The sequence below is a fragment of the Talaromyces proteolyticus genome (genome assembly GCF_021365285.1).
Source record: "Talaromyces proteolyticus strain PMI_201 chromosome Unknown BGW36scaffold_6, whole genome shotgun sequence".
In the NCBI taxonomy this organism is placed as follows: Eukaryota; Fungi; Ascomycota; class Eurotiomycetes; order Eurotiales; family Trichocomaceae; genus Talaromyces; species Talaromyces proteolyticus.
The window spans coordinates 2,075,471-2,087,832 of NW_025764282.1; the positions used below are offsets into that span (position 1 = coordinate 2,075,471).

General features: G+C 49.5%; 3 protein-coding genes across 3 annotated transcripts; 1 reads left to right on the forward strand and 2 right to left on the reverse strand.

The window, feature by feature from the left end:
- Window positions 1–1,963: 1,963 nt before the first annotated feature.
- Window positions 1,964–6,308, reverse strand: BGW36DRAFT_342005 (putative MATH and UCH domain protein). The gene is made up of 3 exons (XM_046213109.1): window positions 5,720–6,308; window positions 2,781–5,670; window positions 1,964–2,725 (listed from the first exon to the last, which is right to left on the reverse strand). Exons 1-3 carry the CDS (start codon window positions 6,186–6,188, stop codon window positions 2,149–2,151), a joined length of 3,936 nt encoding a protein of 1,311 aa, XP_046072517.1. The 5' UTR covers window positions 6,189–6,308; the 3' UTR covers window positions 1,964–2,148.
- A 3,339-nt stretch (window positions 6,309–9,647) lies between these two features.
- BGW36DRAFT_296368 (putative deoxyhypusine synthase) lies at window positions 9,648–10,772 on the reverse strand (the record flags this gene model as incomplete). The annotated part of the gene is made up of 2 exons (XM_046211261.1): window positions 9,648–10,414; window positions 10,460–10,772. 2 exons carry the CDS (start codon window positions 10,770–10,772, stop codon window positions 9,648–9,650), a joined length of 1,080 nt encoding a protein of 359 aa, XP_046072518.1.
- A 436-nt stretch (window positions 10,773–11,208) lies between these two features.
- On the forward strand, window positions 11,209–12,258 carry BGW36DRAFT_295838 (putative 3-oxoacyl-reductase; the record flags this gene model as incomplete). Its single annotated transcript, XM_046211215.1, has 2 exons — window positions 11,209–12,083; window positions 12,135–12,258. The coding sequence occupies 2 exons, from the start codon at window positions 11,209–11,211 to the stop codon at window positions 12,256–12,258; spliced, it is 999 nt and encodes a 332-aa protein (XP_046072519.1).
- Between the last annotated feature and the right edge of the window lie 104 nt (window positions 12,259–12,362).

Here is a 12,362-nt window from a genome sequence, read left to right on the forward strand (position 1 = left end):
TACAGACTTGGGGAGAAGTGGAATCGCGGCAATCTATTGGCTTGGAAGCAGCGAGTTCACGAAGTCACGGGATGGATGTCCCACGTGACATTGAAAAATCAGTGACAGGTGGAGCGAGCGCAGAGTGCCTGAAGGGGAAAGGCGCGATCGCACGCTGAGTCAGCGAGGAACAGAGTTCCGTTGAGGTTTAGCGTGTAGCGGGTGCAGGCGCCGGCGGCAAAGCGAGACAGCGAAACGCCCAGACCGGTTTGCAGATGAGCTGTTGTCACGGACTTCGTGCTGCGAGCTGGCGATCGAAGGGTGTGGATGCAACGTGCTTATCAGGTGCTTGAAGGCGCACTCACGGTAGATTTCGGAAAATAAACCGGAAAAGTGGTCGTGCTAATAAGATTTGGACTGAAAACAACCAGATCACTGTGCGACCCCCCGTAGTTCGGAGATAAAAAACAATAATCGATAGGAACAAAGAAAGCCTCCAGATCAATGCAGAGTAAGGAGAGTGAGTCGGTGAGTGTCGAGAGCCGGCTGTCGACAGGACAAGTTCAGAGACCAAGGTCGGCTGGTGCAGTCCAAGACACAGTAACCGAGGGCAGGCTTTGCAGTCGGCAAACCGATACCAATACACGAGTAGTAATGACAGCAAATGTGAGAAGAAGAAGGGAAAAACACAGCGGAGGATAAAGTGCCACTCTCACAGCGTGATGACAGGGTTGCCGGTAGGACGTTATTCAGGAAGCAGGAAAATGCGAAGGGAAAAGGACTGGGGAGAAAGGGACATCGGTTGATCAACGAGGCAGGCTTGGCGCGGTGGAGGATTTAGCCTGGGATGATGGATCATGCTAATTAGTCTCCAGCTTGGGCTAAGCCTAACGCTACGGTTAAGCACTGAACGTCTAATTTAGAAGGCACATAACTACTCGGTAGTTGGCTACGACTAATTTGGGATAACATAAGTTACAAGGGCCCAGCGCATACTAATAAATATCAGCATCAGCATCAGCATCAACATCGCCATTCGCTAACCCCAGCTGCATCTGCACGGGTTTAGTAAGTAGGGAGACAAAGTTGCGGTCACGGGAACGTGGAAGCGAGAGAAAAAAAGGGCTCGACAGCCCAGTCGTCAGCGGCAGTCTTTCAGCCCCAGTCAAAGCCAGCCAAACGCCCCCATCAAATCATTGTCGAAATCGAATTCGCGAAGGTTGGATTGGCCAAGTGGGGCCCGTCCCATCACCAGCCGGTGGGTCGCATTGGCTGGCTCCGTCAGTGGGGGAGAGGCCCCATGAGCTCCCGCCCATTGGCTGCAGCCTGCATCGAGAATTGGCCAGGCTGGATTGCCGCTAGCCCCTCTTGGTCATTTTGAGTCTCCACTTGACGCACCAAGAACGATCTGGCCTACCGCTGATTGGCCTGCCATTTCAAGGAGGCCCGTGCAGGGCTTTAGGCTCCCACCGCGTGCGAGCCTAAGAATAACCAATCCCCCGCGTCCAAAGTACACTGTAAGATACGGATACGTACTGTAAGAGAACAAGCCTACGGTGGCGTCGGAGGCAACGCAGCATGCGAAACACCTCAGACTGCAACTAGCCTGCATTGGGATAGGCGCCATTGATTCAATTTCAGGTTTCAGGGAGAATGTTGGCCTCCCCTCCTGCGCTCTCTTTGTCTAGACGATAGAGTTCGATCTATCGCTCTATTTATGATTTATTGATACGCCTATTAAGAAATATTAATTATTCGCTAGTTTGTCTTTTGTGGCTTCCGGCCACTCAGCGCCCGGCCATTTCTAGAGCGTCCCCTGTTCACCCGGGGAAAAATGTGAACAAGATGATGCGGGTCGACGCTAAGCTAAATTTAATGCCTTACTCTTCAGGCAGAAACGTATCACATGTATCACATTCATCATTGAATCACAATCGTAGTCTGCTCTTTGCAAACAGCACTGGAAACACTAATCGAATATTGTGAAAATCAAACGATTGAATTCGGTCTAATCTGACAATAATCCTAACTCCTGCTGTTCTGTTCTGTACTTGCTGCTGGCACGAGCAGTCCTGTCCACGCAATTTGGGTATTCAAAAGAAAGATGAAAACAAAATATATGCACGCCATAGTAGTCTATTTTCCGAAAATTCACCCAAACAAGCCTGTCTACATCTTGTATATCTTGACAACCCTGATAACACTCTTTCGGCAAATCGGGCAGATTTCAACTTCGCGTGCGCAAGTCACACAAGCACAGACATGTCCGCAGTCGTAGAAGAGGGCGTCTTGCTCCTCGCTGTAACAAATCTGGCAGAGATCCATTTCTTCGTCGGCCACTTCCCAATAGCTGATTCCCTTACCGTGGCGCTTGCCGTCTTTGTATCCACCAACGTATTTGTTTCCGGTTTTGCGTTCGATAAATGTTCCCTGCCCGTGGCGTTGGTCTTCTAGCCAGTCGCCATCGTATGTGTCTCCGGAGGGATACTCCATCTTGCCCTGTCCATTACGCTGGCCAAAGGTGAAGTCGCCTGTGTATGTCGTCCCATTGTCGGCAATGTGCGTACCTTTACCGTGATAGTAGCCCTTGTTAAATTCTCCGCTGTAGTAATCACCGTTAAAGGTTGCATCAATCGTCTTGGTGCCGGTGAAGGCTCGGGTTGGGTGGCTGCGGGAAGACGCCCAGATATACTGAATGAGGCGGTCCGGGTTCGTAAAGAGACCTGCGGCACCAAGTTTCGAGCGTCTGTAATACAGTTAGAAATTTATCATCTAATATAGGCTTTCTAGGGATATCTTACTGGTCCTTGCTGACCCTCTCGCCGACAATGAAGCAATGTCCATCGCCGAGCGAGTGCGAAAAGGTTTCACCGGGCGATAGAGCTGTGATGGATGTACCGTCGAAGCGAGACCACATCAGGAAATCCTTGCTGTCCTCCCAGCCAAGGTGACTACGGATTTCGGACTTGATATTAACACCAAGGGGCGAAATATATACACCAGCGGGCTTGAGGACTTGCTTCTCAATGTCGAATATTTGGATAAAGTAGTACAAATGGGGAGAAGGCAGTACAACTGCAGGTGTGGTGGTCTCAGATGAAGCTTCACCGGATGTATCAGTGGTGGATTGAGAGCCAGAGTCTTGAGACTCCGGTGGAGGCGAGTCTTCCATGACCGTGTCTTGTGCCTGCTGGTTTTCGATCTCTTCTGATGCTTGCCCAGCGCTTGTAGTAGCTTCTACATCCATCTGATCAAGGTCACTGGCTACCGCAGCAGCGATAGCAGCTTCGTTCGCGGCGTCTTCCGTCATAGCCACATCCACTATGGGATTCTCCTCAGCGTTAGGTAGAGCTTCAGCTACTTGAGGTGCAGGCGTAGCAGTATTTACATCTGGCTGAGACTGTGTGTTGTTGTTCCCAGTGGTTCCAGAGCCTTCGGCAACTGCCCGATCCTCATCTGAGTCAGGGGCATCACGGACCTCGACGGTGCCTTCAGGCTTGTCTTCAACAACCTTTATAACGGGTGTTGGATCTGGTATGCCGAAAGATTTGGCTTCTTCCTCGGAAAGTATATGAGTCCAGAAACGGATCACACCCGATTCTTGTAGGGACAGTGGCTGGGTGAGATCTTCCTGGCGGTCGAAGAGGAGAGTGGCGAAGGCCATTCTGTTCGTGTGTCCTATCTTCCACAGGCGTACCTGATCGTTGTTGATCTGCTCAGATGCATTTGACTTTGAGAAAGCAATCTTCTTGCGAAGATCAACCAGGGAAGTGCTTTTGGGTAAAGTCAAGTACATGGCATTGTTGGCACGCTTGGCCTCGGCCATCAAATCATATGTGTCGAAAATGCTTCCTAGATTCTCATTCAGACTAGGTAAACCGTAAACCTCAACCTGAACGGTAGGCTCTAGCTTGGGCTCGGTCGCGGGCGACTCATCTGGAGTTGGGTAAGACCCAGTTTCGAAATAGGTGCGTAGAGGCTGTTCAACCTCCCATTTTTCAAGAGGGCCGGGAAGGTATTGATCGACAACATCATGACGGACATACAAAGCCGCAACAACGAAATCGTGCCCTGTCTTATCATTGGCATCCTTCAATTTGCTGTCCTCAAGACCAACGTGTGCTTCTAAAGCTGCCTTTCGGGTGAGGCATTCAACACGGTTATGGCTGCCATCGTCAAAAGCAAGCCATTTAGAACTTGGACCTCCAGGACGCAAGATGCTAAAGAACTTTCCAGATGTACGGCGGCCACGATGAATGATAAACCCATAGAGATCGTATTCGCCGGACTGGTTGGTGGCAGTGTATTGGGAAAGATCGAGTGTCTCATCTAGATTAACCCTGTTATACAAAAGCTTCCACTGACGAGAAGAGTGATCGAAACGTTGGCGGTTGAAGTCGACATGCAGCACTGGAGGCAACGACCACCGACACCATTTTCCAGACTGATCTTCAAAGTACCGCGTGATGGCCCCTTCAACGGTCTTCTCCTTATCGACTGGGATTCGGATGCTGGAAATGAGCGATGGTGTAAGAGTACGGGTCACGTTAGATCCAGACGGATCACTCGCAGAGACAGGTGGGCTGTCGAAAATGCGGGCCAGCTCTTCAGCGGCACTGGTACCTTCGAGCTCCAATTCAAGTGTGCGGCGCACTCGCTCCCAAAATTCTATAACATCGCTAGAAAACTCCTGCAAGTTGCGCAGAGTTGATGTTACTTTGTCGGTGTCGACGCATTGTACCGAATCACTCCGGCTACCCAAACGCCACAAGAATTCTTGCAGGGCCTCACAGAATGGGCGAGGCTTAACATTGGAGTTACGTCGATGCTCATGAACGTCAATGCTTTGGATGATCTTCCTAAACGGGGCGAGGTGAATCCACGCCGCGAGGCCAGCAACCTCAGCGCTGTGGTTGATGACGGTGTCACCCATGGATCGATAGCCAGTCAAGGAGAGACTGTCCCAAACTGGTTCCGAGTCGCTGACATGCCACCAGAGGGACTTTGTCGGGTCATCGAAGACGCGAATGTAAGCGTCAAATGCTAACGTGTCGTCACGTAGCAGAGCCTGACGTTGGCCTTTCTGGCGAATATGGATCTCATCCCAGGGGCCATGAAAGCTGGTCCAGCCCCAGTCCACATTATGAGGGTTGAATTGGTGACAGGAGGACTGCATCCAGCCCGTCCGGGGCTCTTTGGGGTTGTACAAAATGACACCGATCTGTGCTGAGACTCGCCAGACTTCCTTGTTCTCATCGGAGGATTCCGACGCCCCACAATTGGCGCCTGTGTAGGCATAGCACTTTTTGTAATTTTCAAACCACTCGTTTGTATTGGCTAGAGCTGGGATTTGGATGTCCATTTGTGGTTGGTTGTTGTGGATGTACTCGTCCGCAGCGCCAGTGCGGACTGTAAACTCGGTTTCGGGCATCTTGTTATCCGGTTTGGGGATTTCCTTCGAACATTCTATGTAGATACTCAAATGATTCACGCCATTCCCTCGGGGGAAAAACTTGATTGTCCACCAGTAGCCTCCGACGAACGCAGGGGGTGAACATATGACCTTGGCCCTGTTGGGATTCTCTTTGGTGCCTCGTACACCCTTGATCTTCCACGCCAAGCGAGCCTTTTCAGCTGCATGGTATTCTGGATCGTCAACATCACTGTAAAAGGATTTCTCCCAGTAATCATCTGCATCGGTTAGCCTCGCTTCCCATTCGCTGTGACGTGATTGTCTTACACTCGAGAGCACTGTAATCACCCCGTCCAGCCTCGATTTCCTTCAGCTCCTCTTCATCAGGAGCGGATGTGTCTTCCTCGATGTCTGCCCAGGTGGCAGGGTCCTCCTCGGGAGGCGGTGGCGGAGGCTGCTCCGTGGCCTCTGGGGCTGGATCAGACGGAGCGTCTTGATTCTGTGCGGAGGTTGATTCTTCTGCTTCTTCTGCCGCGGTAGGAGCATCGGTAGGAGCATCGGTGGCAGCCACGGCTTCTTCCCCGTTGTTTTGGAGGGAAGTCTCAGGCTCTAAGGTAGTTGGTGCTGGCGTCTCTGGTTGTGAAGGGTCAGTCGACTGCGCAGTGTCGTCGGTGGTGTCCATGTCTGCAGCAAGCGCGTTCTCGCTGCTGGACGGTCCGTCTGGGCCGTTGGTTTCAGTAAGTTCTTGGGCGACGGCGGGAGTATCAGGTGCAGGGAGGGCGACAACACTGTCCATGGTTGGGTATTCAAACGAGAAAACAATCGATCACAGGCTTCAACAAGTCGAGCGATTGCTTCCGCTAGCAACTAAATGGCACACAGCAGCAGCCAGCGCATGCGAACACGGCTCTCTACCGAGAAGGCAACGGCAAGGTCTATGGCGGGTTCTCACGAGGAAGGAACGAAAGCCGCGAGAGGAAGGAACAGGAAAATGTGCAGGGCAGAACAGAAGGAGCGGTAGATAAAGAATCAAAGAAAAGAGTGAGGGGGAAAGAGGACGTCCTCGGAGAACAGATAAGTGAGTGGAGCGCAGTCGGCCAGTGGGGGGCCGAGGACGGCGCCATGTTGGGGCGACCCAGCGTCGATAAGCAATCGCACGGGGCGGGGCGGGGGAACAAAGTTTAGGCGCTGTCCCGATTATGATTGATTGATTGATTGTTGGACGTTCTTTAAAAATTGGCCTTGCGGACCCAGTCAAAGTGTACCCGTCAAAGTGAGGCGATGCGAAACGTAGTTACATACATGGACATAATTGCATGGTTTACACACTGTTGCACCGTTCCTCGTCGAGCAAACTGGCGGCAGACATGTCACTCGTCCCTCCCGCTCCGACTCCAACGACAGGCAGCGCTGTCTGGGCTGGCTGGCGCCTGCTACAGCCGGTGCGACGATTGGCCTGGCCCGTTGAGGCTCTGGCTGCTGTTGTCGTGGCCCGGCAGCCTGATTGGCCCTGGGCGGCGGGAACACCGGCGCCGGGCTCCAGTAATACCCCACTTGGGCCGGCCCAACACGCACACCGCCCTGACTCACCCCATTCATCGACAGTCAATCAGTCGCGGTGGCGACGGGGTTTATTCCATTAAAGCATTATCATGCGCAAGAGCTCCGAAAACAACGGCTCCTCACTGGCTCGACTGCGAGACGCGGTCACGTGTTGCCACGGGTGGCGTGCTGACAGGGCCGTGCTAGCCAGGATCATCACCCTGGTCCAGGATGAGTCAACGGCCAGTCTGCCTCGCAGGCACCAGGCTAGTCACACCATCAGCAACCAGTCAAATCTCTGATTGCTGCCTCTCTCAACTCATTTAATTTTGTCGTCAAAAGAAATAGTGATGAATCTACAATAAGACACATCTTAACATCCTTGCATCCTTACATTATGCCGCTTGCTTGACCCATTGTTCAATATGTCGAATACCCTCAACGCCCCCCCTATATTCGGTACCACTCGATAAACCTTCACCTTCCACAAAAACATGGTTCAAGCCATCATATACGTGGAATTTAGCATGGATCTTGTTTTCAAGTCTGGCATGAAGGGTCTCATAATCGTCCAAGTTGACCTGGTAATCCCGGGTCCTGTGCAAGACCAATATCGGGTTTTCGACGTTTTTTGGTTATATATAGCAGATTAAACGCACGGCATGGAGCTAGTATTTTGGTCCAATTTTAAAAGGTAAATTAGTTGGCTTGAGGGTGTTGACACACTGAATGACGGGCTATCTGCGATATCTGCTTGCCTTTCTAATTCATACACACGAGAAAGCATGGGACGCCAAATATCTAAGCTGACGGATTGCGCTTCGGTATACGGACTCGGTGTGCGTAGCCATCAGTATACAACTAGCTGCTGACTTCTGGGTAGCTGCAAGTTGTCCAGCGAACAGCCCCCCCCAAGATTATGACCAAGGAGGAAGACCTTGTCGAAACTGAGTTCTAAATGCTCACGCGGCGTATTGCATCCAGTACGTGAATGGACTCTTCCATAAGTGTAAACTTAGCATTCTTCCCCTGGAAGAACTGATACCATGAATTAGAAGTAAAAATAGCTTTGTCAAAGCGGAAAACCGCAATATCCCTATTGGACAGCCTAAGTGCGATATCTTTCAAGATTTCAGGGAACTGACTGTCGAGTCTCGGTCAATCGGCCCTGAGCCACCATTGAGCACAACGCAGGGAAACCCGCCTCGTCGTGCAGGCAAAGTGAGTGTTCCACCAACTTTAAAGAACCCTTTGCCGAGTCGAATATTGGTCTCTCGAACAACCTCGGTATTGGCATATAAAGGAGGCTGTCAAGACGAAGAAAGTAAAGGGGTGAAATTCATTCCAAAAAGCTGACCAGAAGGGATCATCCGGAGCACAGCCATTAATTCCAGGTTCTTAAATCGTACAGGAGCTCTAGCAGTCGTGGAAGTCCACCCGAGCAAGCATGTGGGAGGGTCGATATATTCAATACTTCCAAAGACAATCTGCGCGCTCTTGAACCCATTTTCTGGCACTTGCTCTGTTCTTATGTAGCGGAGTACAGGATGAAATTGCTGTCGTAGCTAGCTCCAGTCACTTCCTTGTAGATAAATGAGAGATACATTTGCCTTTTGCTCGGCAAATCTCTTCTTGGCCTCTGTGTCGCGAAGTCTACTTGTGATGATGAAATTTCGAATTCGTTGGAATACTTGGATGATTATTCGAGGCCACATATTGTCTCGAGTTTTAAAACAGGGAACGATTGAAAATATAGATATCGAGGTTTGAAATTAAAGCATGGAGGTCCAACAGCATGGAGTAGCTGTAAGGTCAGTAATGAGGCTCGCATTCTACTCTCCATGGAGCAATCCAATCTCGTGAGGTCGTGGCGCATCACGAAGGTGTGTTGACACAACACATGCCGGTTGAAAAGAGAAAGCTGCAGGGGTGGATACTGTATAATGCTGACAGCCAGCTGAAAGCAAAAGGATCCAAGCCTAACTTCAAGAATCTGCGTGCAAGTTGAATCTGGATTGAGCAGTCAACCGCAGACACTCGTAGTGTAAAAGCGGCTGAACCTGAAGTTTTCGACTCTTTTCCCCTTTATTCTGTTTCGTTTCCAGGCTCATTAATGGTACATATTATACCCTCTCTAATATATCAACTCGAGTAGTAGCCTTCTGGCAGTGAAGAAAAATGTGCAATTAAAGAGAAGGTGACTGGACACTTCGAATATGCCTGTAACAAGACAGGGGTCTGCTGTTCCCGGTTTCTCAACCAGCAGTGGGGTAGCGTCGAATTATATTTACTCGGAAGTAGATATTATTTTAAGACTAAAAATAGATTAAGATTTTGACAAGGTTGATTGGCCTGATGTACAGCGCCGAGGAGATGTGTATGGCATCGATCCTCGAGGCAAAGACTGAATTCGCCACGGGCTGTGTGTTGTGAATCTATTAAATAATGTCGGTGTGCCACCATATAGCATATACATCAAATCAGTTCGTCTAATAAATTAGCTTCTTGTAAATCTTCCGGTCGGGGCCATCGCCGAATCATCGCCACTTGGCTTCAGGGAATATAGGGTCCAAAGAAACTGACGGCTGTCCGGCTGTCCGGCGTCCCTTCGATCTTTACATGCCTTTCAAAGTCGATCTGAGGTTAGGGACTACTCCGTGGATAGTGTACCTCTGGGAGGTAGTATTGCATCAACTCCATCATTCGCCATCCATCAATTCTTTGCCCGCGCAAATGTACTCGCAACAATCAAGGGAAATGCCACAGTAGCTTCTGCGTATACCTTGACATTATCTGCGCCAGCTTTAATCTTTCCCCAACTAACCGCCTCATCTGGTCTCGCTCCAGCATCACTTCCATCAAATTCCTGCGCTGTATTGATGTAGACTGCGCTCTCGGCGCCGTTCCTCATCAAACAGGCATTTGCAATATGATGTTTCACCACGCCTCCACCTAGAATAATCATCCCCGCTCGTTTGGCTCGTACGGACATCGTATTGATCCGTCTCACGTCATCAACAATATCAACACGTAACCGCTTCGGCGATGACTTGAATGTATGGAAATAAAGCATATCACCCAAAGACCCATCCGTCAAGGCCGGGCAGAAAATCGGAATGTCGTTCTTCCATGCCCAATAGCAGACCGACTCTTCATTATTAATTTCCTTGCCCAATCTATTGATAACCTTTGATGGCGTCCAGTGTAATTCGTCCTCCGAGTCCCCAGTCCCGCGCGCTTTAATTTTCGAGTCCTCCTGCTCATCCACCATTTTATCCAGAATAGGAATTAACCAGTCCTCAAACGAGCAGTAATTGCTATTCGGGACCACCAAATTGCCGATCCGATTCAGACCCTGTGCTCTAAGCCCGGCGCCAGGTGTGCTGAATGAACCCAAATAAGTTGGCGCAAGACACTTGATCAAATCTTCTTCTACCCCTCCCGCCGTCGTAACAATTGCCGATATATGTTTATGCTGCACTAGAAACCGCAATGTCTCTCTTAAACCCGAGGATATCAGATTACTTGTATAGCCGAGAAATATCGTTGTGCCTTCTCCCGTCTCCGGGTCTCGAAATGCGCGCATGTCGTTAATTATGCGTACTGCTTCACCAATTGCACTAGCTTGGAATCCCATAGTCGCCATGTTTGACACGAGTTCTGCAACGGTGATGTCGCGGTCAGCATAGTCGTTGAAGTCAACCCCGCGAACTTTCTGCGCATCATCAGGGACCGGGGCGGAAGGCAAGAGGACAGCCGCGGTGGCGGAGAATGGTGCGGAATTGGCGCCATTTTGCTTCGAGTCCGAAGGCTTTGTTGAGGAATTTACTGTTGACATGGTGCTCGTGGCGCGGCGAGTAGGTGGTGTGTTGCTTGAAGTGAGGATGTGAGAAAATAGAAAATTTTTGGATCAGTCCGCCCCACTGCGGGGAAGCCGATAAGATAAGCTCACAATTTGGAGAAGCATATAATGAGCAGTACTGTCTAGGTAAAGTGGACAATTAACCAAGCAGAATATTATAAATTATGGTTGAAAATCAGTTCATTATTTAATGCTTATCATAGAAGACGAGTTAGGAGTTAGATACTAGTGGAACTGTTGTATTCGGCCATAGTTGAATGTTTCCGGCTACAAGAAGCTTCTAAAGCCGATGCCTTTCTTAGGGCCGAAAGAGTTGTATATAAGAGCATTTCATTTTTTATTCTACAGTAAGTTACTATCATCTTAATTCATTTCATCGGGCAACTTACCTTCTGACAATATTTTAATCGAAATGACGTTTTTAGGCTACCTCTTCCGCCAAATCTTCATCCACCCAAAACAACTCCCACCAGATCTCGACCTCTCCGGACAAACAATCCTCATTACAGGAGCAAATTCCGGAATCGGTCGGGAAGCTGCTATCAAATGTGCCCATCTCAAAGCTAGTCGTCTCATTCTCGCTGTTCGTAGTGTCTCAAAGGGAGAAGAAGTCAAAACCCAAATCCTGCGAGATCAATCTCTTCCTTTTTCCAGAATATGTAACATCGATATCTGGGAGCTCGATTTGAACACACCGTCTTCAGTCATTGTATTTGGCGCAAAAGTTCAAACTCTCAATCGCCTTGATGTGGCGATACTCAATGCTGGCGTCTTCTCACCCACGTTCACCACTACACCGTCAACTGGACACGAGTCCATGCTTCAGGTGAATCATTTGTCGACAGCTTTAATATCCCTCCTTCTGCTACCAGTCTTGGAGAAGAGTGGGAAAATCAGCACTCGCCCTGCCAGACTGACGTTCACATCCTCCGAGGTCCATATGTGGACCTCCTTCAAAGAAGGTTTATCCAAGTCAAGTATTTTCGACGAAATAGACAAGCCCGAGCGATTTGAGACTTGGGGTAGTTACGCCAACAGCAAACTACTCAATGTATTCTGGGCGTTAGGGCTATCCGAGCGTATCAATTCCAGTGAAGTTGTTATCAATTTATTAAATCCCGGAAGTGTTGATACCGGCTTGCATCGCGACTTTAATAAAGCCCTGCAGACTTTTGATAGAATAGTCGGACGAACACCTGATGAGGGCGCTCGGTTGCTGTTGGATGCCGCTTTGGTGCAGAGCTCTACAACGCATGGAAAGTTTCTGAGTGAAAATAAGATTACTCCGTAAGTACTGTTAAAATACAGTTTTTGAGCAAGTATTAATCTTTCCTTCAGGTTCGGTGCAGTTATTCGGGGGGACAAAGAAGGGACATTGCAAATGAAAGTATGGCAGGAAACCATGGAAGAGCTGCAACGATACGCAAAAGATACTGGAGTCGATCTTCCTAGTTTTCTATAAATTTGCTTTCGCTACACCAGTCTATCTGTCCAACAAAAATACTTTCCCCGAACGTGAATCAAGAAGTTGTCTACTGGAGGATGGTGATATTAACAATGTTTACG

Bases quoted from the DNA above. Each gene is read 5' to 3' on its own strand.
- BGW36DRAFT_342005 (XM_046213109.1), bottom strand. From the start codon at position 6,188: ATGGACAGTGTTGTCGCCCTCCCTGCACCTGATACTCCCGCCGTCGCC. The intron at 5,671-5,719 runs GTAAGACAATCA...TAACCGATGCAG, and splicing joins TGATTACAGTGCTCTCGAGT to ATGATTACTGGGAGAAATCC. The intron at 2,726-2,780 runs GTAAGATATCCC...ACTGTATTACAG, and splicing joins GAGAGGGTCAGCAAGGACCA to ACGCTCGAAACTTGGTGCCG.